At 39.4% G+C, this 23,026-nt stretch overlaps 2 protein-coding genes across 4 annotated transcripts; one reads left to right on the plus strand and one right to left on the minus strand.

The window, feature by feature from the left end:
- Positions 1-812: 812 nt before the first annotated feature.
- MRPL30 (mitochondrial ribosomal protein L30) lies at positions 813-12,883 on the minus strand. 2 transcript variants are annotated; one of them, XM_072951337.1, is made up of 7 exons: positions 12,736-12,817; positions 9,236-9,304; positions 8,252-8,329; positions 6,733-6,813; positions 1,417-1,563; positions 1,111-1,184; positions 813-1,029 (listed from the first exon to the last, which is right to left on the minus strand). In XM_072951337.1, exons 3-7 carry the CDS (start codon positions 8,300-8,302, stop codon positions 897-899), a joined length of 486 nt encoding a protein of 161 aa, XP_072807438.1. In that variant the 5' UTR covers positions 8,303-8,329; positions 9,236-9,304; positions 12,736-12,817; the 3' UTR covers positions 813-896. The 2 variants fall into 2 exon arrangements, with proteins under 2 accessions (XP_072807438.1, XP_006203998.1); XM_006203936.4 differs by lacking the exon at positions 9,236-9,304 and having other exon boundaries at positions 12,736-12,883.
- Positions 12,884-12,892: 9 nt separating this feature from the next.
- On the plus strand, positions 12,893-22,651 carry MITD1 (microtubule interacting and trafficking domain containing 1). Of its 2 annotated transcripts, none has more exons than XM_031691997.2 (7): positions 12,893-13,140; positions 16,603-16,704; positions 18,432-18,568; positions 18,656-18,742; positions 19,340-19,455; positions 20,227-20,287; positions 22,182-22,651. In XM_031691997.2, exons 1-7 carry the CDS (start codon positions 12,990-12,992, stop codon positions 22,341-22,343), a joined length of 816 nt encoding a protein of 271 aa, XP_031547857.2. In that variant the 5' UTR covers positions 12,893-12,989; the 3' UTR covers positions 22,344-22,651. The 2 variants fall into 2 exon arrangements, with proteins under 2 accessions (XP_031547857.2, XP_006203943.2); XM_006203881.4 differs by lacking the exon at positions 22,182-22,651 and adding an exon at positions 20,395-20,614 and having other exon boundaries at positions 12,894-13,140.
- The last annotated feature ends 375 nt before the right edge of the window (positions 22,652-23,026 follow it).

Genomic DNA, 23,026 nt, shown 5'->3' on the forward strand with positions numbered 1-23,026 from the left:
AGACCTGTGACAGGATGGACAGTGGGACCACAAACAGTGAGCAGGCCAATGCTACTGTCGCCTGCGCCAAACCTTACAAGAGACAAAGGAAAATAAAGGGCATCTAGAATTCAGAGTCTTCAGCACCATCTTTAAGGAGTTGCCACCCAATTTCCCAGTATTGAATCTCTCCTCAAATTCTTACTTCTCCCTGCCCATCCACGTGTCCGAAATACAAAAAAAAGGAAATAAAACCATTTTCCCTAAAGGATTTTTCCCTTCTCTCTCTTCTTTCACATAGCAACCTCACCTGTTGGCAGAGGTTTCCAGGATTTCAAAGACTAGCAATAAGGTTTAGCTCAAATTAGATTTGTAATTAGAAAAAAGATACTATTTTCGGTGTTAGATTTAAGGAGAAAACAAAGCCGAGTCCACACGTGTACCTGCAGACACTACAGCGCAAGGCGGCGGACCCAGCTGCACCCAGGTCCAGCGCCTCTGGCTGAGTCTCGGTTCTCTGTTCCCAGTTTGGGGAAGAGCCACGTCCTGGTCGGCTCTGGATTTCTCCAGCACATAACATACTGTTCACTCGGATGGCCACTCATAGAATTTGTTGAATTTGACGAAACAAGAAAACAAGTTTTTCAAAAAGTTACTGAGATTGCTAAGGAGACATCCGCACCTCCACGTTCAAACAGCGCCGCTCTCACTCACTTTTCAGTGAAACTACTAGGGAGGGAGGGAGGAAGGTTAAACCGCCCAGCAGCACGGACACCTCCAAGCCTCTGCCCAGGAGGAGGCACACCCTGTCTGGTCAGTGAAAACGACGAGAATTTAAGATACACTTTAATGACAACACTCTCTCACCATCTTTAAAGCAAACCGACTTGCACTCTTCCCTCAGAAGCGGTGCTGCATCAGGACTTCACGGCTCCCTGGCCCGCAGGGTCCGGGAGCCAGCGCAACACCAGCTCCCCCGTACTCTTGAGGCACGTGTGGGACATGTCCTCCTCTGCTGGAAGTCCCTGCGGCAGCTTCAGGGGCTGGATTCTGTGCCGGAAGAAAATGCTTTTAGAGTTACACGTGGGAACCCATTTTTAAAAAAAACAGCTGGAATAACGAATGACAAACCTTATCAAATGCTTCACCACTTTCAGTTTGGCATTCACCGAAGGGATGTTCTTGTGAACTTGAGGAGTGTGAGCCTACAAACAGAGGAAACAATGCTATGGATCAATTTCAGAAGGGCAGAGGGTCCCGTGTTTCAGGAAAATGTTAAGGGGAAGGTCCATTCTGCCTAAATCAGACTTTCAAATACAGTACATGAAATAATACATTGAAGCAAAAGAAATACTACATCTATACCTTAAAGTTTTAAATGCAGAAAATGTAAAGCAAACTTAAATGACACTGAAGGCAAGTAAAACAGTTACACACCTTTTCTAGTCCCAGCATCTTTATTGTGTCCTTCTCCCAATACGGACGTCTTTTTGTGCTTTTGATTCTGGTAACGATGTGCAGTTTATGAGGGTGCTGTGGATCTCCGCCATACTTTTCATGATCTTCAGGTGAAGGCTGAAAAACCTGGAAAGGAGGGGGTTATAAAAGGTAAATTTTCAACTTACATAGTTTCTCTGTACCTCCTTTATTTTTTTCTTAAAAAGACTTTGAACAACTAAATAATGCTTTCATCTGTAATCTTTCTATAATGTTCATCCTCAAACTGAACACTTCCACCAGCCTGATTACTCACACAGATGGACTCTAAGACTTTCATAGTCTAAGAAACGTATCACACGAGCAAGAGTTTTGTTTTGTTTTGTTCTGTTCTGTTTTGTTTTTATTAAGAGTGAAGCAGGAGCAACCAGATGACACCGAAGAGCTGAAACGCCAGAAGGATGCACTGCACTGTACGAGCTGGACATTGGACTGCATCCCTCCCCCCATTTCAATCAGGCAGACAAATATTAATTTACAATCACAATAACAAGAGAGTATTATGAAAAATTATGTACTGGGCTGCAACCCTGAATAAGGATTATGTCTATTATTACACTATCTGTAATACTGAAAATTTTAAAGGCCACATCCCTACTCCTCAGTAGAACTGCTAAATAATGATGCATACATTCTAATAAAACTAGTAGCAATATAATTATATAAGGTATGATGCAAACAAACAAATTATGATGTATCCTACTGAATACAATGCTGCCATTAAAATGAATAAGGTTTACCATCTTTGTAGGTACTGACACTGAAGGATGGTCATCATATATTCTTGATTAAAAATGTCAAATTTCCACACCACTATGTGTAGTAGGATCTTGTATTTGTTTCATTTATACCGTGAGGAGTGTGTATATGTGACATATTCCATAAATACTGATTCTAAGAATATGATCCTAAATTCTAAATATGATTCTAACAATCATATATAAATATGCTTGTATGTATAAAGGCCTCAAAAATATTAGGCCAGGAGTCGTACCTCTGGGGAATTTGACTGAGAAAAAACACACAGATGGTATTTTAATCAAAAAGGATGTTATCCAATCATTAACTTATCATGGAGGGTTATAAGATGATATTGCTAAGTGATGAAAGCTCCCAGAGAAGCACCGTGGACAAGATGACTCACATCTGTAAAGACATATAACAGAAAAGTATGTGGAAGGCGTTGGCGACAGTTGTCTCCAGGGGGGCAGCATTAAGGGCATTTTTCTAGAGATTTTGAAGAGATGCAGGGTGAGGACAAGGGTGGCAGGCAGAGGGTGGGGGAGGTGCGCCAAGGAAAAGTACAGAAAATATAAACAAATGGTGTGAAGAGCATGAAATATTTGGGAAAAGCAAGCGGTTCTACATGAAGAAAGTAGAAAAAAAGCATGAAAAGCGATGCAGGAGGAGAAGTTAAACTATGCTGAACTATGCTTAGTCTTTCGAAATTTCCAGAAGGGATATAAAGCTATTGGAGGTTTGAAGCAACATGACATTTCAAAGATAGTTTTAGAAAGAAAATTCTTATAAGAGAATCAAACGAACTACATGTGGAGACTGATACAAGGAAACTCAGAAAGCACCAAGGGCTGTGGTCTAAGAGCCTGTTACAACAGCAGCTGTAACAGAAAAGGACTGATTTAGGGACTTTGGGCAGTCAAATGGATGGATTTATGGTGGGTGAGGAAGAAGATGGGGTTGAGACAGTCTCAAAGGTCTCTAGTCCGGGAAATCAGGTGGAGGAGGATAGAATTAACTGACCTAATTAAAACAGGAGAAGCATCCTCTTTTTGTTTGATTGTTTGGAGGGAAAGTAAGACAATGAGTTTAATTTTGGATAACTTGATGGGTTATCCAAGCACCAAGGTCTAGACACTCTTTGAGAAGACAGGAGTAAGTTCAGAAGAATTTTGCTCAGGCAAAGGGTGGGAAATGCACATCTCAGAGTCATTTTTAGGAAGTTTCTAAAGTTTTCACGTTCACTACAGCTGGCGATCAAAACCATCACCTAACTTGTTTTAAATAAAGCTAACATCTGAATCTAGCCTTTCCTTCAAGAAGTTTACAGTCTAAGAAAGATGGAACGATATAGACACGACAGTTGTGGAAAGACCATGACGTGAAAAGCAAAGAGATTTCTGATGAAAGAATATTAAGCACATTAAAGGTATCAAAGTAATACTATTTTTATCTTCAAAAAAAAAAATCAATGGAGGATGGTGGTTGCCAGGGACCGGGAGTTAGGGGGAATGAGGAGTCACTGTTTAATGGGTACAGAATTCCAGTTTTGCAAGACGAAGAGTTCTGGATGGCTGTGATGGTCACACAGTAATGTGAATGTATGTATAAGCACTGAACCATACACTTAAAAATGGTTAAGACAGTAAATTTTATATTGTATGTATTTTACCACAATATACAAAATAGGGGAAAACAAAACCAAAAGAAAAAAAAAAACACCAGGCTTTACAAAACTAAACAGACGACCATACAGTCTAGCAATTGCACTCCTAGGTATTTCCCTCACATGAGTTGCATACCACACAAAAACCTGCACACGAACGTTTATGGCAGTTTTATTCACCACTATCAAGAACTGGAAGCAACCAAGGTGTCCTTCAATAGATGAATAGATAAACACACTGCGGTGCATCCATATAATGGAATATTATTTGGCAATAAAAAGAAAGAAACTACACAGCCACAAAGCTCAGGTTATAAAAATGTAGCTTTTATTGTTTCCGGAACCTTGACTGATTTCCGAGCCCCCAGCCACTTTAATGGGAAACAACTTAATCCTTTCAAATTCACATTTTCCTTAGATCTAGCTGGAGATTTTCTAGTTAACTCATGGCTTACCATTATTTTGATGAAGTATATAGCTAGCTAAAGAAGCAAAAAGAAACAAGCTATCAACTCATGACATCAAGGATCACTGACTGCATGTTGCTAAATGAATGAAGCTAGTCTGAAAAGGTATATGCCATATGATGCCAATTATATGACAGTCTGGAAAAGACACAACTACAGAGACAGGGAAAAGATCAGTGGGTGCCAGGGGGTTGGAAGGTGAGAGGAAGGGATGAACAGGTGAAGCACAGAGCGTTTTTAGGGCAGTGAAACTAATCTGTGTGATACTGTAACAGCAGATACAGGACATTATGCATTTGTCAGACCCCACAGAATGCATAACACAGTGACCCCTGATGTAAACTGTGGACTTTAGTTAAGAATGTGTCAATATTGGTTCATCAATTATAACAAATGTGTATCAATGCAAGATGTTGATAGGGAAACTGCAGATGTGGGAGGAGGGAGTATTTGGGAACTCTCTGTACTTTAATTTTTCCATAAGCCTAAAACTGCTCTAAGAAATAGTCTACCAAACAAAACAAAAATCTATTATAGACCAATGGAACAGACTAGAGAGCCCAGAAATGAACCCACAAACTTTTGGTCAACTAATCTTCAACAAAGGAGGCAAGAATATACAATGGAATAAAGACTGTCTCTTCAGCAAATGGTGTTGGGAAAAATGGACAGCAGCATGTAAAACAATGAAGCTAGAACACACCCTTACACCATATACAAAAATCAACTCAAAATGGATTAAAGACTTAAACATAAGACAAGATACAATAAACCTCCTAGAGGAAAACATAGGCAAAACATTATCTGACATACATTTCAAAAATTTTCTCCTAGAAGAAATAAAAGCAAGAATAAACAAATGGGACCTAATGAAACTTACAAGCTTCTGCACAGCAAAGGAAATCATAAGTAAAACAAAAAGACAACCTACAGAATGGGAGAAAATTTTTGCAAATGAAACTGACAAAGGCTTGATCTCCAGAATATATAAGCAGCTCATACGACTCAGTAAGAAAAAAATAAACAACCCAATCCAAAAATGGGCAGAAGACCTAAACAAGCAATTCTCCAAGGAAGACATACAAATGATCAAAAGGCACATGAAAAAATGCTCAATATCACTAATTATCAGAGAAATGCAAATCAAAACTACAATAAGGTATCACCTCACACCAGTCAGAATGGCCGTCATTCAAAAATCCACAAATGACAAATGCTGGAGAGGCTGTAGAGAAAGGGGAACCCTCCTTCATTGCTGGTGGGAATGCAGTTTGGTGCAGCCACTACAGAAGACAGTGTGGAGATTCCTCAAAAGACTAGGAATAGACTTACCGTACGACCCAGGAATCCCACTCCTGGGCATATATCCAGAAGGAACCCTACTTCAGGATGACACGTGCACCCCAATGTTCATAGCAGCACTATTTACAATAGCCAAAACATGGAAACAGCCTAAATGTCCATCAACAGGTGACTGGATAAAGAAGATGTGGTATATTTATACAATGGAATACTACTCAGCCATAAAATCCGACAATATAACGCCATTTGCAGCAACATGGATGCTCCTGGAGAATGTCATTCTAAGTGAAGTAAGCCAGAAGGAGAAAGAAAAATACCATATGAGATCACTCATATGTGGAATCTAAAAAACAAAAACACAAACAAACAAACAAACAAAACAAAGAATAAATACAGGACAGAAATAGACTCATAGACATAGAATAAAGACTTGTGGTTGCCAGGGGGGCAGAGGGTGGGAAGAGATAGACTGGGATTTCAAAATTGTAGAATAGACAAACAAGATTATACTGTATAGCACAGGGAATCACAGAGGAAAAAATGTGATAATGAGTGTATATATGCCCATGTATGACTGAAAAATTGTGCTGAACACTAGAATTTGACACAACATTGTAAAATGATTATAAATCAATAAAAAATGTTTAAAAAATCTATTGAGAGCTTAAACAGTGTTTTCCGAGAGAAAGACAGGTACACACAATCTAGCAGAGAAAACTCAAAGATTCAAACCGGCAATAGTTGATACAGAAAGTGAGCCACACATTCATGAGGAAGACACACTGTCTTCTCAGGACAATGGCAATGTGAAAACATAAAATTTTAAGGGGAAAAGCCTTAATATTTAGTGTAATTCCTGCACAGATTCTGAGATGATAAAAACCAACTACTCAGATGGGCAGCGGCACATCTTTGTCTTTAATAATTATTTATATAAATCCTACTCTGTTTTAAACTCTACATTTCTACTGTACCCACAAATAATTTAACATGAAAGTTTTCAATATTACAAAAACCAGTACCTCTCAAAGCATAAACATGTTTTTAAAAAATAGTAACAGAAAAACAAAACCGTGTTCTTACTTTATCTGGAATTCTTGACTTTGTAAATTTGTGACGAATCCAATCTGTACAAACAAGAGACTCCACGCCTTTTGTCACCGTCTAAAATATGATACAAAACATTTGTTTTTTAGAACTCTGAATAGTACAGAAATCCATACTTACCAGTTTTTAGGTGACAAACGTCTGTTCTTACCAACTTGTCATTATTAAAGATTTATCTCAGCCCCCTAGCTGAACGAATACATCTCATCTTACCACTAACATATTACAAAGAAAAAACACATTAAATACTAATTTCTAGACCAGCAGTTAAAAATATTTTTCTGTAAAGGACTAGACAATAAATATTCCAGCTCTGGGGCTAGTTTCCATTGCCAAGTCACAGGTCTGCCACTGCACAGCGAAAGCAGCCACAGGCCACGTGTAAATGAATCGGTGTGGCTGTGCTCCAGTAAGACTTTTACAAAAATAGGTGGTGGGCTGAATCTGGCTTGTCGGTTGTAGTCTGCCAGTGTGCTCTAGACAACATACAATAATTCACCTTCAGCAATACAGTGTAAAAGAAAGCCAAAATGAGTTTCCAGCTTTCTTTCTAGTCCCAACAATGCCATCAATTCCGAGCGCCTGACTCTTGCTCCTTTTACAAATCCTCCAGTCTGGTTTCTCTCAGGCTGACGAAAAAAAAGGATTCTCTGCCCATCCTTCATACCAGGGAACTCCTTTCTGGGTGGGCAGTGATCTTTCCCTTCACACCCTCCCGGTACTGCAGAGATGGCAGAAATAACGGGAGAATAAGCAGGAGGGAAATGGCGAGAGGGACAGGGAGGAGGCCTGATAGACCTGGGCCTTGACACACCAGAAACACGGGGCATCTAATGCGGGCCCTGCACTTACCAGCTGTGACACGTGAGATACTGGCCCTCGCAGAGGGTCGGCTTCCTCAGCTACAAGAAGGAAATGATACTGACCACCCAGGATAATCTGAGGTTAAGGTAAGTATGTAGAGCACCCCATATTATTACCATCTAAAGGCAGCAGAGGGTCACATCTAGACTCTGGCCCACATGAATGGATTAGGCTACACTCCTGCAATGTCTAAAAGACTGGAAGGAAATACATGAAAGTACAAACAGTAATGGTCTCTGGAAATTGCTTCTCTTCTTTCTGTTTTTCTGTATTTTTCTAATTTTCTCTGATTGGAAATGGACTCTTTTCATAATTGAAGGGGGAAAAAACCCTAAAACTTAAAAAAGATTAAGGCAGACCAAGGGGAATCAGCACAACCCATCTTTTAAGACCATGTTCTCCAGGAACAGGTCTTTTTGTGATTCTAAATCTTTAGGAATAAAATAGCAGATAAACCATAAATTAACAAAATTAACCCTCAACATTAAAAAAAATTAATATGTTTAAAAAAAAGAACTTAAAAGTTTAACTTGCCTGTATGTTTATTAATTAGAAAAGAGAAAAAGTTCTTAAGGAGTCCTATTCTTAAGGAATAGGAAAAAAAAGTTAGTTCTAGAAAAGAAACACTTACTTGTAGTCTGTCTGGGGGCCTCTGAACTATGGAGCGCAAAATCCCTGCCATGAGTATGGTGACAGTTCTCCTTTGAGGCTGTGAGAAGCAGAAAACAGATCCGGGGGTCACATGTGTCTTGGAAATGGATAGCCCCTCCCCTTCTGTAGTAACAAAAAACTAGGCAAATTGTTAAACTGAATGATGTTTAACAGTAAAATCTCGGTTGTTTTAATACAATAAGGATAAGAATTAAGTTATAATGAATGATTTATTCAGAGTTCAAGAAAACTACAGGTAGTAATTATGCATTAATCACATCCTGTTTTCACTAAAGACTTAAACCCTAGGTTGATTCAACAAAAATGGGCAATGGAGGTTACTATCATTTAAAAAAACTTCAACAGCAAGGGCAGATAAAGAATGCTTTGCTACAGAATCAAAAAAATTAAAGAGCAGGAAAGGACTGAAGAAATCTCAAATCCTAATTAGAAATGACAATCCTCTTACTTTACTTATGAAGAAAATCATTTACCCAAGGGCACCCAGCTTTTAAGAGAGTTAATGGTCTGGAACTCAATTCTTCTAATACCTAGTCCAGCATATTTTCACTAATCTTAATACTCTCCTGTGAAAAAGTAAAGCAGAACTCTTGCTTATTTGTATTTTTAAGCTCTTCTTAATGAACATGCACTGCTTTTATAACCTAAAAGTCATGTTTATTTAGATACAAAACAATGATAGCCTACTATACTGGCTTAAACTAATGCAGAAAGGTTAGGTTCATGAACTACATGTATATTTTGAATAGGTTACTTAATTTGTGCATTTCAATTTTCCCCCCAAAGGACAGAAGGAAAATACCTATCTTGCGAATGAATTATTCTAAAAACACCTAAAACCGTACTTGGCACATAGGAAGACCTCAATAAATGGTAGCTTTTACTATTATAAAATTATTAAATTATTACAGAGCTTTACTATAATAAGAATACCCTAACATACCAAAATAGGGCACGTGCTGTATTTCAGTGTCCACCAGTGTCTGGCTCACTCAAGCTCTGCAGGTCTTTCCTATGATGTGGACAAAACAATGAAATTGTGGGAATCAATGCAAGATGTCCCCTTAAAAGGGCCTGACTTAGAAAAATTCTCAGCAACAGAACCAGTCTCAAAATTAATTACGTATCAGTTTTAGAAGAGTTAACTCTATATCCTTAGTGCCCTGAAAGCGAGAATTTTGTCTTGTTCATCTTCTACTCTCAGCATCTAGAACACCATCTGATGGACAGCAGGCACCCAGTGTTTGCTGAAAAGTGTCTGAATTAATACGTAATGCTCAATTGTTTTCTCTACCATACATCTTCCTCCCAGGTTAAGCATTAGATACTAACCCAAGTTATTTAGCTTCAGGCTTTGTTAAATCTCTTATCATTTAGATTTTAACAAAAGCCTCCTAACTAGCCTTTCTGCTTCCATTCTAACTTTCCTAAGGTCTTTTTTCCACAGCAGCAGTCATCTCATTAAATCCGAAATCAGATCATGCCAACCCAAAGCCTTCCAAAGAGCCAGGTTTCTCACTGTTAGAGTGGGAGATCACACATAAGACAGAGAGGAAGGCTAGAATGATACACATGATCCAATGATACAGATCTGTGTTGGAACTCACATTCAGCTTAATATAGATACTGATAAATACATAAATAATTACAGATACGTACACACCCATGGGTTAGCTCTGTTAGCTGAGAGGATTTAAAAGCAATGGTATCCCAGTAGCAATGAGCACACCTAGTGCCCAGACCTTAGTTTCTAATAGCATTCTCAGATAAAAGGAACCAGGGCTCTTGGGAGAAATGGTTGATTATAGGGTTGCATCAGGGAACACACAAAGATGAGCCTGGAGTATCCTGTAGTGCTATAAAGGAACTACTCAAAAAAAAAATCAAAATGATGCAGGTATGTCAAAGGGATGCAGGAGCCAACTGAAAGGGCCCCCAGCGGCTACAGCTGAAATTATATGAGCAACAAAATAAGTAACAAAATATTGGCTTATAATCCAAAACATAAAATAACCATGAGTCCATACTGATACATTCAGATAAATAAATTAATTAGTGGGAGAGAAGAAATGAATCTCCCTTACAGAGGAATTTCAAATAATTTATGTAGCTGTTCTCCCCCACCAAGAGGCAGAGTAAAGTTATCACCCCTGAAGTAGAAGATATGCTTAATGACTTGCTCCCAGAGTCCAGTATAGGAAAGGGGGGGATACCACTACACTAGAGAAACCTGAAAACATTACATCTTCAAGGTGACCAAGGTTAACATCAACTGTGATGAAAGTCAAGCTGATGCACATATCCTTGATACGAGGGAGAATGGCACTTCACCTCTATGTCTTCCTTCCCCCAAACCCCTAACACCACTCTAACAGAAAAGCATCAGACAAACTCCAGCTGGAAGACACTGTACAAAATACCTGACCAGGACCCCCTCAAATACCTGACCGCCTCAAAACTGTCAAGGTCATCAAAGCCAAGGGAAGTCTGAGAAACTGTCATAGTCAAGAGGAACACTTGACAACTAAACGTGATGTAGTAACTTGGATGGGATTCTGGAGCAGTCACAGGACATGAGGTAAAAACTAAGAAAATCTGAATGAAGTTTGAACTTTAGTTAATAATGCACCAATACTGGTTCATCAATTATAGCAACTGACCATACTAATGTGAGACGTTAATATAAAAGGAAACGTGGGGTAGGGTCTACAGGAACTCCATACTGTCTTCACAACTTTTCGGTAAATCTAAAATTATTCTAATGTTAAAAAGTTTTCTTATTAAAAAACGAAAAACCTCCAATTCCTCTCCATTTCAATCAGACTGAGGGCCAGTCCTTAACCCCCACATTGAGGACTCCATCTTCAGTTACTCTCTTGCTCCATCGCTATATACACTGGCCCCATAGCAGGTCCCCAGCCTGCCGAGCAGGCATGCTCCCTTGACTGGAATGCCCTGGACATTCAGGCAGCTAATCCCTTTACTCCCTTTAACTTCTGGCCCAAACCTCAACTTCTCCACGAGGTCTACCCTGATTCCATTATTTAACACTTTGACCCACACTGCAACTGTCAGCACTCTCGACCTCTCTCACCATACTTGATTTTCTTTCCAAAGCACTTATCATCTTCTAATATTTTTAACTATTTGTTAGGTTTGTGGTTTATAGTCAGTTTCCACCCAATACCATGTTAGTGCCACAGGGACAATGATTTTTAAATTTTTGTGTTATTTTTGACTTGTTCTATTCACAGATGTATCCCAAGCATCTACCTAAAGCAGCACTGCCATGTGGAAGCCAATTAATTTTTGCTGAATGAAGTTTCATTTACAGAATTCAGAAGGTGTGACCATCAAAAGTTGTAAGTTTTAACAAAGTAAAAGTTATTGTTAATAATTCCGCACAAAACTTGTTGACCTTGAAGCAATCATACTGTCTTTTACTGTACAGTAAGTTTTCTCTTGCACAGACGCAAAAGCAGGAAAAGAAATGCTTCATATGAGAAGTATGATCCCATTTCCACTAAAGAAAAAGGGGGGGTGTCTGTGAATGTGCGTATAAACACAGAAAAACTCTGGAAGGCTATCAGACAAACGTCAGCATCCCTGAGGAGAGGAGGGTAGGCTACCAGGGCGCCTTTTCCTTTATTCCCCCTTGTAATGTGTGATAGGTTTGTTGTTGTTTTTACTATGACCATGCATGTTACCGTTCTTCAAAAAAAAAAAAACGAATTCCTTTTCTAAAAAGACATCTATTTAATGATGGGGGGGCACTAGAGAAAATGCAGAACATGTAAGTTCCGTTTCAATAAACCAGTATCTCTAAAGGCAAGAAATGTTTCTTCTTTGAACTCTTAATGCCTAACTACTTTAGGCAGTCTTCGTAAGTGCAAGAGTCAAAAAACAACCAAAAAAATCGCAGAACACGCAGCTTTGGGTAGGGGGTGATCAAAACATGGTTGCAAAATTACGTCTTTTAGTAAAACGGTAAATATTTAAACTGTCAATTCCGGGGGGTTTTGCCTTCTAAAAATGCAGTTTTTATATCAGGGAACCCTGCATCTCCATTAGCAAAAAAAAAATTCTACTTAGGCTGACCCCAGTGGAAAGCTTAAGTTATGAATAAAGCAGAAGCACAAAAAATGCTAAAAACAGACTTGAACTCCCTTACCCCTCAGTCTGTCCAGCTGAGGGGGCTCTGTCCACGGGCTCCAGGACGCGGGGCTCAACAGGCCGCGTCCCGGGATCCCTCGAAATGGGAAACAGAGTCCGGTCTGCCAAGGGCTTTTCAGGAGCCAAAGGGACGTCTTTGGCCGCAGACCCATTCAGTTACCGTGACCCGCAAACCCTGAATTGAACAGAGAAAAATCAATCCGCGTCTGTATAGAGTTTCCAGATATGAACTCGTGGCAAAATGCTTTCGGCCACTAGTTCCCCACTCACCTGAGATTGCTAAATGTCGTTCAGCCGGAAGTTTCCCTCCGAGGGGAAGCTCGGAAGTGGAAGGACCAAGAACGTCACACTCAAACCTGGCCGTCACAGTGTGCACACTGGAGCACTTTAGTTCCGGCCGAGTCCCTCCCACTCAGGCGCCATCCACACAGAGCGCAGGCGCGCTCGTGTCACGTGGCCGCTCCTGGAACTCGCTGATCCACCCTCCCTGGTCCAGATAGAGGCGGAGGCGAGTTTTCCGGGTGATGGCGAGGTCCGGGCCGGGGCAGGACCCTGGGAGCACAGCTGCAGTCGCTGTGATAAAGCGGGCGTTGGAACTAGAGTCCGAGTCCCGGTACCCGCAGGCTCTGGTGTGTTACCAGGAGGGGATTGACCTGCTCCTGCAGGTTCTCAAAGGTGAGCGATGAGCCGGGGAGAGAGGACTAGACGAAAAGGAGCTGCCTTCCGCTGTCTCTGGGCGGAGTGAGAGTGAAAACGAAACCTATGCACCGCGAGAAACCAGCAAATACAGAAGATGGAATATTCTACAGGACAAGTGTACTGGGTTTTTTTTGTTTTTGTTTTTGTTTTTATCTTTAATGGACTGATGTCAATAAAAGAGGGACTACTATTCTAGAATTTTAAGGGCCACATAACCAAATGTCATATATAAGCCTTGATAGGACTTGAGTTTGAACGAACTGTAAAAGATATTTTAGGATCAATTTGGAAAGTTTTAATATGGATTAGGTAGCATTAAAATTAACTTTATTAGGCTGTATGGTGTTTCTTTGAAATCTGTCTTTAATTTTAGGGGTGCAGCCTGAAATGTTTGGGGGAAGAATTGTCATGATGTCTGACTTTGATTTCACTTTAAAAGAAAATTGAAGCAAATATGACAAACTGCTAGCAGTTTTAAAATCTAGGTGATAGGTAAAAATGTATTCATTACACCCGTTTACTTTCTTTTCTCATTAAACATGTTCATTGAAAGTAAACGAAAATAAGATCATCTCGAGGTAGAAGAAGAAAGGTTTTTTTTTTTATGGGAAATGGGTGTACTGAAATTCGGTGTGAGAAATGCATAGGATTTTAAGACTTTTTTTCCAGTTATTCAGTGTTGAGAGGTACCCACATAACTCTTAACACCCAGGACAGTCCCTGGTACATAGTAATTATGTATCAAAGTGACTTAAGACCAGTCCCTACTCCCCACCCTCCTCAGTGCCTTTTAGCTTGAGTGTTTATAATTTGTGTTTTAGAAACTTTGAGACAGCAGAGGCCACTCTTCAAGGTTGGGTGCTTTTCTCAGAACTATAAAACTCTACCTTGGGCAGGGACCATTTGATGATGACGATGGTGATGATGACAGAAGGAGTTGCTGTCATTTATGAGTGCTGTGTGTCAGGCAGTGTGCGGAGCACATTAAAAGCATGATTTTGTTTGATCCTTGCAATTGCCCTCTGATAAAGGAGGTGATGTTATCCTTATTTCACAGCATAAAAAAGTAAATTTCGCTTCCCAGTTCTGCCACAATTGGTAGAGTTACAATTGCAACCCAAAGCTTTAAAGACTCTGCTGTACTGACTCCCCAGAAGAGAGATGGTGTACAGTGCTGGAATCTGAAGCAGGGGAGTCCCAGGAGATCTGCCCCTGTGTGCTCCACTGATGTAGTGATTACAGAAACAGTGACATGATCTTGCAGGTTCAGCCATAAATGCAAGTAATTCTAACACAGGGAATAAGTTCCAAGAGCGATGTAGACAAGTGCAAGGACTATTTAAACAGCTAAAGGTCATTTCAGGGTGGAAAGGTGGAGGTGGCTTCTGATACGGGCTTTGGAAGAGTAAGTAGAATTTCAGAAATTCAGCTAAAAGTGTTCAAATCCTGTCTGTGCCGTTTTACCAAATAAGCGGTTCAGTGTGGTTTAGCATATGTCTATAGAGGAAGAGTGAGAAGTAAAGTTTAAAGGTAGACCGGGGCTTGGAGCACACTGTGGTTGGCCTTGACTACCAGGAGATGTTAACTCTTTCTATTGACAAGGGAAAACCATTTGAAGTTTTTACGAAGGAGTGATGTAATGAAAGTTGCATTTCAGGGCTTGTCTCTCTTAGGAATATGCTCTTCTCCCAAATATTTGTGTGGCATACTCCTCCTCTTTCAAGTATTTACACAAATACCTCCTTATTTAAGAGGCCATTCCCTGACCGCCAGCATAAAATTACAGCCCCCATCCCAAGACCCCCTCACCCTTCTTCCTTGCTTTATTTTCTTTAATAGAACTTATCACAATCTAATGTACATGTTTTGCCAGTGTATTTTTATTATTGTCTTTCCTCCAACTTGAATGATAGGGGAGAATTGTGCTTGTTTTATTAACTGCTATGTCCCCAGTGAGTAGAACCATGCCTGGCATGCAGTAAGTTCTCAATAAATACCCCTCGAATAAATGAGTATGGCAAGAGTGTCGGAGAGACATTAACCTGAAGAGGCTGAAGTCAGGCAGACCAGTTAGGGAGCTCCTGCAGGAATCAAGATGAGAGGTGATAAGGGCCTGAATGAACTTGGGGGGGGGGTGGGTAACACCAGTATTAGGAAAAGGAGGGGAAAGAGTGGATATTGAATTGCTGGCATTGGCACATGATTGGATGTGGAAGTGAGGTTCAAATGGGAATCAAAAATAGCTGTGTGATTTCAAGCTCAGAAAACCAAGGCATGTTTGAAGAGTGGATCTGTGGTATCAAATTTCTACCAGCTGATCAAGGATGATGATTAACAAAGAACAACTACATTCACAGAGGACAGGGAAAGTAGAGCAAAGGCAGTAGCAAAGGACAGTGAGTTTAAGAAAAGATATGTTAGATGATGTGGGTCTCTAAAGGAAGCCCAGCGTGAGATGTACGGGAAATAATTATGTAGATGATGATGATATTGATGACACTGAGTATTTCCTACATGCCAGTCTCTTTCATGATTAATCACGTTCACAGCACTCTAAGGTACTATTACTCTTTCTGTGTTAACTGATGAAGATGCAGAGAGGTTGAGTAACTAACCAAGGTCACACAGCCAAAAGTGACAAAGCAAGCTTTGAACTAAAACATTCTGACTCCAGATGCTTCGAGCCAATAGTGTTGTTTCATTGTTAATTTCCTTACTCTGATTATTGTACTATGGTTATGTGATACGTTACTGTTGGGGAAATCTGAAGAGATTCTGTGCCATTTTGGTAACTTTTCCATAAATATAAAATTAATTCAAAATAAAATGTTTTGAAAAACAGTATTTAAAAATGAAATTATAGTAGAAAATAAAAGCAATATTAAAAGGGAGGAGGGAAGGAACCGGAAGTGAATTGGTGACTGATTGAGGGTAGGGTCTGGGGTAAGATTTTATTGATAATGTATATTCAAAAATACCTTACATTTTTAAGGTGACTGGGAAAATTACTGAGCATAAACATAAAGGAGAAGTCTGGAAGAGAAGCTGGTTTTGTGGAAAAAAGAAAGATATTTTTGCTATCTTTTGATTAAGCTAAGATTTCAAACTGATGGGTAATTATGACAAAATAGTGCTCAGACTCAGGTTTGACACGTAATAAGCCACTTTTGTTGCTTCCCCAGATTTGGTGTCCCCAGCAGTGACACACAGTGTGTCAGAGTCCCCACTTCTAAATAAAGCTGCTTCAGATGGGTAGTGCAAAAATAAAGGTCCTACATGATTAAGCCAAATTTGGGCCTATTATTTGTGTATTTTAGGACCAAGGCAAGCCATGCCACAGGGTAGGAAATCTTTGGATAACCTGAGATAAGAGAAATAATACCTGTACCAAACAGGAAACCTTTTTTGAAACCTGCTAGTTTATTTTTTAATTTGTAGGTACCAAAGATGAAACAAAGAAATGTAATCTCAGAAAAAGAATTTCGGAGTACATGGATAGAGCAGAAAACATAAAGAAATACTTGGATCAAGAAAAAGAAGGTAAGGAGGCTGTTTCACAGAGTGTGTGCACAAGCTGTTGTTTCACCCAGTGTTTCTGGCTGTGCCCGTTGGAGCTGTGCATGGTTGGGACCGTTTATCCCTGAGGGCTCGCACATCTCCTCTGCATTTCTGCTCGCCTGTAATGAGCTAGTCTTAACCTTCTTTTTTCTCTCAGTGGGAGGGTAGGGGTCAGATGCCCTCCTAAGAATCTGATGACAGCGATACTTACTGCAGAACTTTGCACACGGTTTTAAGGAATTCACAGATCCCCATGAAGCTCATGTGTGGACTCCTGGATAAGCAATGCTGCTGTGGAATACTAAACGTAAATCCTGTGTTTTGTTTGTATTTCCTCTTATAAAATGACCAAAATATTAAAATAGCTCAGGAAACTGCTGGGACTTCTTTGAGATTTTGCTGTGAATCAAAATGCTTCAGAAATTAGATATTCCTGATGACTAGAGATGCAGGAGTGTGGTTCCCTGTTCATTGTTGGCTCTCTACTCTTGAGCATCCAGTTTACAAAGAAATGGACATAAAGGCCATTGCCGCCCCCTGCTCATCGCTGCTGCCTTCTACAGCCAGAGGGACTGCTCTCTGCAAAAACCCAGTGCCAGACCTGCCCCTCCAAAACCCCCAAAAGCCATTGCCTCCAGCCTGCAGCTGCTCTTCCTCACTGTCCTTAGAACCGCCCCCTCCCCACGTCTTCCTGAGACCCTGCACTAGCCCATACCCACACTGAACTCCTCTGTTGAGAGGAAATAAAATTGTTTTTTTCATCTCAAATTGAAATCTACAATGCAGTGTCCCTCTAAAACACTGATGAAACACAGAACCACCAGCATTGTGGTTTGAATACACTAGGTTAAATTAACCTCCGTGGCTGGCGTGGCTCGAAAACCAATGCCTGGTTTTGAACATTCTGTCTGCAGAAATACTGGGAACAGAATCCAAAGTACTGGTTTTCAACCAAAGTTTAAAAGTGCCACTACCATATAAATTAGAAACTACCATTAAGGGTCATATTAAGAAAAAAAAAACCTTAAAGGCCTTAGATAACTTAATAATTTTTCATTTTGAATGAACAAAAACAATGGCACGACCCTGCTGGCCCTGTGGCATTCGTCTTTGGCTTGGATTGTTAAGTGCTATAAATTTCTGCTTAAAACACTCTCTACTCCATATTATGCTGTGTTTATATGTTTAATACGTTAGCTATTAAATTGTAAGACATAAAAAGACTTAAATCTGAAGAGAAGGACCAGATGGCCACTGAATTAGAGCTTGTGGTTCTACTCATGGTGACAGGAATATTAGATACCTTTATATGTTTGGTTCTCTCTTTAAAAAATTTTTTTTTCATTAAAAAAATTTTTATTGAATATAGTCGATTTGTAATGTTGTAAATATGGCTCTCTCTTGAATAAACTGCCTGATCTATGGGATTCAGCTCAAGAAACTGTTCCAAATCTCTAGACTTTCCCATTTGCCTGGCCCCTGTGAAGGCAGAAATCTCCCGTGGAGTGGTTTGTTTTGTTTACCTTTGTGTGTGCAGCGTCTTGCAGTGTGTCAGTACAAAGTAGACATTGGGAGATGTTTGCTGAGTGCACTAGTTTAAAAAACAGTCAACTTGGATCAATCCTGATTTATCACTGTATATATATGTAATATGTATAAACAGAATGTAAGTAGTTACTGGTTTTATTATTGAAGCTTGTGTTTTGTAGCTGGAAAATACCACAAGCAAATTAAAATAGAAGAGAATGCGACAGGTTTCAGTTATGAGTCACTTTTTCAAGAATACCTGAATGAAACAGTTACGGAAGTTTGGATAGAAGACCCTTATATTAGACATACTCATCAGGTAGGTGAACTGCACTCAAATATGATGAAAAGTTGTTATTTAAAATGTACCAGTTAGTAATAAACAAATTCTCCTCCTGTCTTTCAGCTGTATAACTTTCTTCGATTTTGTGAGATGCTTGTCAAGGGACCGTGTAAAGTAAAAACTATCCATCTTCTCACCTCCCTGGAAGAAGTAGGTATCTGAGAGCATGTACTCTTTCTTACCTTCATTGTCTTTACTCAGTTGCTGGTTGTAGTCTGAGCAGGGCAAACCTGGACATCGTGCTCCAGAGCTCTTCCCCTGGGAATGAACTTACAGGCATAAAAGACCTTGGGGGAAATGCATTGATTTTAGTATGTTGTATCTTGCATTTGGTCACTTTGCTTAGTTCTCTTATTCAAATAGTTTGTCAGTACTGTCTGTACTATTGACAATTTCTATCATCTCTATCTTGATTTTGATTTAAATAGGAATGCTTCTAAACAACTCCTATTTCTAGGATTAATTTGAGAAGAAGGAAGCCCCATCTGAATAACTAAACAGAATTATTAAAAAAAATGATAGAAGATGGGACAGAGTTGTGTTCACATTGGAAAAAACCAATTATTTTGATAAATCAATTGCTCTTAAACTACCTCATATTCTTTGGTTGCTTCTTTGAGGTAATGAACAGTGAATCTAGTATAGAATCTTCCCATTTTAATTCACCTATGGTTCACATTGCATAGTTTAGGAATAATTCAAAATACTAATAACTGAGGCAGAAAATTGCATTTTTCCTGTTCACAGGGCGGTGGGAAAGAGCAGCAAAGTAGTGGCCTGAAGGAAATAAAAGAGTCACTCAGAAGTCACGGAGTGCTGTTGGAATTAGAATACTCTTCTTCGATACACGACCGAGAAATTAGGTTAGTGGGATAGAGTATTTTAATTTTTATGCAGTTGAAAAATACTTATTTTTATTTCTTATAATCAGTTTTACATAGTTGCATTTAATACTCAATTTAAATATTAAACATTTCAATAAAGCTCAATATTAGTATCTTTTCACTTTTGGGAGAAAAAAAATCGGGCTTATTTTGTCCTGCATGTGAGTTTCATATTTCCTAATGGAGTAAAATTTACATGTTCTATGTCGTGTGAGAAGAGGAATTACTTTTCTGTCGACTCAGCTGAACACATAGTGTTATGGCACTGGGATAATTTCCTTTCCTAGGGATGCTAATATCTATTTAATGTGGTTTTACTTCTCATGGTCTGTGAAACATTCTAGTAGGCGTGGTGGTACGCTGTGTCATGCCCACCAGAGGGCCTCCTGCTCACACCCCCCACCTCTAGGCAGAAGCCCTGAAACACCTGCACAGTCTGCCTGGGTACACTTGGAAGCCACTTGTTAGCAGAGCAGGAAAGTCTCAACAGCAAGATGAAATTCAAGAAGAAGGTTTCATTTAATGATTAAACTCTTTTATCTGCTAAACAAGTCAACTGATGGTTTTCTGGATGCTTTGTGTCATAGACACAGCCCATAGGTAACCCCAGGTTTGGTTCAACTTGTGTCGCTGAAGGAAGTGATTTTACTTGTCATGGGGAAATTTAGCTGACACTTAATAAACTACAGCTTTGACAATTGTCACACTTAAATGTCTAGAATATAATTCTATATACTCTCATTTCAATAGGTTCAACAATGGATGGATGATTAAGATTGGAAGGGGTCTTGATTATTTTAAGAAACCACAGGTAGGATATAGTCTTACGAGTGACTGTGTAGCACTCTTTATTTTAACAAAATGGCTCTGGTCCTTTTTGTTAAAAAAAAAATCAAACCTCTTTTCTTCTCTTCTTAGAGTCGTTTTTCCCTTGGATATTGTGATTTTGATTTAAGACCATGTCATGAAACGACAGTGGACATTTTTCATAACAAGCACACAAAAAAAATATGATGGGTAGTAACCTAATTTACATTATATATTTCTATTTTACATGAATACTGGATTTTTTTTTTACTTTGGACAGATCATTCCTATAATGTATGAATTTAACAATAAATTTTTACGTTTCTACTAATTTATGGATTCATTGTTCAGTTGTGTGACCAATCCTAAATATGAGCTGAGCTGAGTCTGACACCAACAACAAAGAAACACAAGCTGAAAACGATGAAATTGGGTCAATCTGCATGGTTAGGTGAATTTTCTTCTAGCATTGCCTGCCATCTGGGGTTAGGATATAGAAAATCAGTTGTGGAATAAAAAAAAAAAAAGGTGGCTATGATAGATTGTGACAGATCAAGAGAAGCAAAGGAGGATGCTAGTAAGAAAGGGACATGAAGCAAGAGACAAGGGAAGAGTTACCGGCTTAGAAAGTGCAACAGGCTTGAGTTGGTGGAAAGGATAGAAGGGTAAGAAAATATAACTAAAAGGGAGAAGTTCAGAGTTGAAGGTATGAGAGGTAGCAAGAAGCTTGGGTTCTCTTCCCCAGAGGCAAGAAAGAGAACTAACTCTTGAGGTCAGTGTCCAGTTGTCGTACAACCCCAAGATGGTCAGAGGAAGGAGCTGGAATACAAATGCTGCCAGGTATGAAAATCGTTGCAGAAAGAGACAGAGTATCCTAGAGGTCAGCAGAAAATACGGACAAGGGTAGGTGATGGACAGTTTCAAACAGGAGAAGTTACTGAATGAGTGGGCCTTTTTTATTTTAAGAGACATATAATGTACTTGAAACATTTTTATTTTCTCATTGAAACTGCCAATATTAAGAAATTTACTTGGAATCACATTATTCCCTTAATTTTTTCACAGAGAATATTCCACTTACTGTGTAGTTCATCGTCTTCTGGACACGTTCTATGTAACAGACTTGTCAGCATGGTAGTTTCAATGGGGCAAAACTTACTACCAATAAAACTTGAATTTAATTTGTCACATATTTCCAGTGGCAACCAATGATCAGGTGCTTCAATGTTACACATGTCAATTCTTCCATTCTTTATGTCTATGGATACTTTAATTTCCAAGTGTGACTGTTGATAGTGCACATTAAAGGAAGTGTTTATACTAAACTTCGGAGTTTTGCCATATACCCACTCCCAGGTCTGTAGTTCTTTGGCTTTGCTGTTTATTCCAGGAAACAGCGTCTCATCTGCTGGGTTAATTAGGGTAATGTGATTATCAGTTTGATGACAAGCAGCATACTCTGCAGCTATAGCATTTATCACTACTTCACAGGTCAGAGTGGGATCCTTTTCCATGAGATTTTTTACTGAGGCAGGGATGCTGGCAGTGGCCGTGCTCCTGATCCCTTGGTAAGGGCTCTTCAGCAAAGAGGACAAAGAGGTCCTGTCAGTACCGCATAATAAAGTGCAGTGGTGATAAGCAGTGGTCCGGCCAATCTTGGAAGCTGTTCCTGAGATTTTAAACTGCCCATCAAGTAAAAGGTCAAGTCTTTTGGTAGCCTGCACATCCAGGTGGGGTTGGACAGCGTTCAGAGCTCTCACAACTAATTGCAGGTTTTCCATCCTATCATACTTTTTTTTGGTTGTAAAGAAAGTCAAGTTGACATTACCCATATCGTGGTAGACCGTTCCGCCGCCACTTCTCCTCCGAGCCAGTTTTACGCCTTGTTCTCTCATCAGATTCAGGTTACATTCCTGCCAAGGATTTTGATGCCGGCCAATTACAACAGAGGGAGAATTCCTCCAGAAGAAGAGAATCGACTTGCCTTCCAGATTCATGTGGTCGTGGATCCAGTCTTCCACAGCCAGGTTTTGGTAAACATCATTGGAAGTCGACTGTAAAATGAGCCCACTTTTTGCTGTGTTTTTAAAGCCAGCTGCTGGGACCTTGAGGTTACGCAGTAACTGGAAGCAGTTCTTGGTTGAAAATGGGATCAGCATGCCTTTAAAAACGGAAGACAAACAAGTTAATGACTGAGAAAAAGAAAACTAAGTTCTATTTTCTAGCTATCAGTCCTTGGTTATTTTATCCAAACTTACCTAATTCTTTATCCAGTCTGGTTGCTTTTTTTTGCCTTTTAGCTTTATCATTAGGTCTTTATGATTCTACAACAGGGTACTTGAAGGAAATAAATGCTACAAACCTCAAACAGTTGTAGTTGAAATGGAATAAGGGACAGATTTTTTTTCAAATAATAAGGCTGAAAATGCTTTACATAATATATCTCCAAGCCAAACAAATTATTTTGAATTCACCAGTAATACCCATTCATTGAGAATGATGAGAAAATATAAGCAAAAGAGCAAAATGAAAGAATCCTGTGTACTCATTTTTTTCCTGTGCATGTGTAAACACACACACACACACACACTTTTTCCCACCAAAAGTGGAACCTACTGTTATTTCATTCAACATTAAATCTAATTTTACATCAGTTTCAATGTTGTATAATATTCCATTGTCAGATATACTACTCAACCAATCTCTTAGTTTATAAGTTTAGGTTCTTTCTAGTTTTTTTTTT

Source organism: Vicugna pacos, chromosome 28 (genome assembly GCF_048564905.1).
Source record: "Vicugna pacos chromosome 28, VicPac4, whole genome shotgun sequence".
In the NCBI taxonomy this organism is placed as follows: domain Eukaryota; kingdom Metazoa; phylum Chordata; class Mammalia; order Artiodactyla; family Camelidae; genus Vicugna; species Vicugna pacos.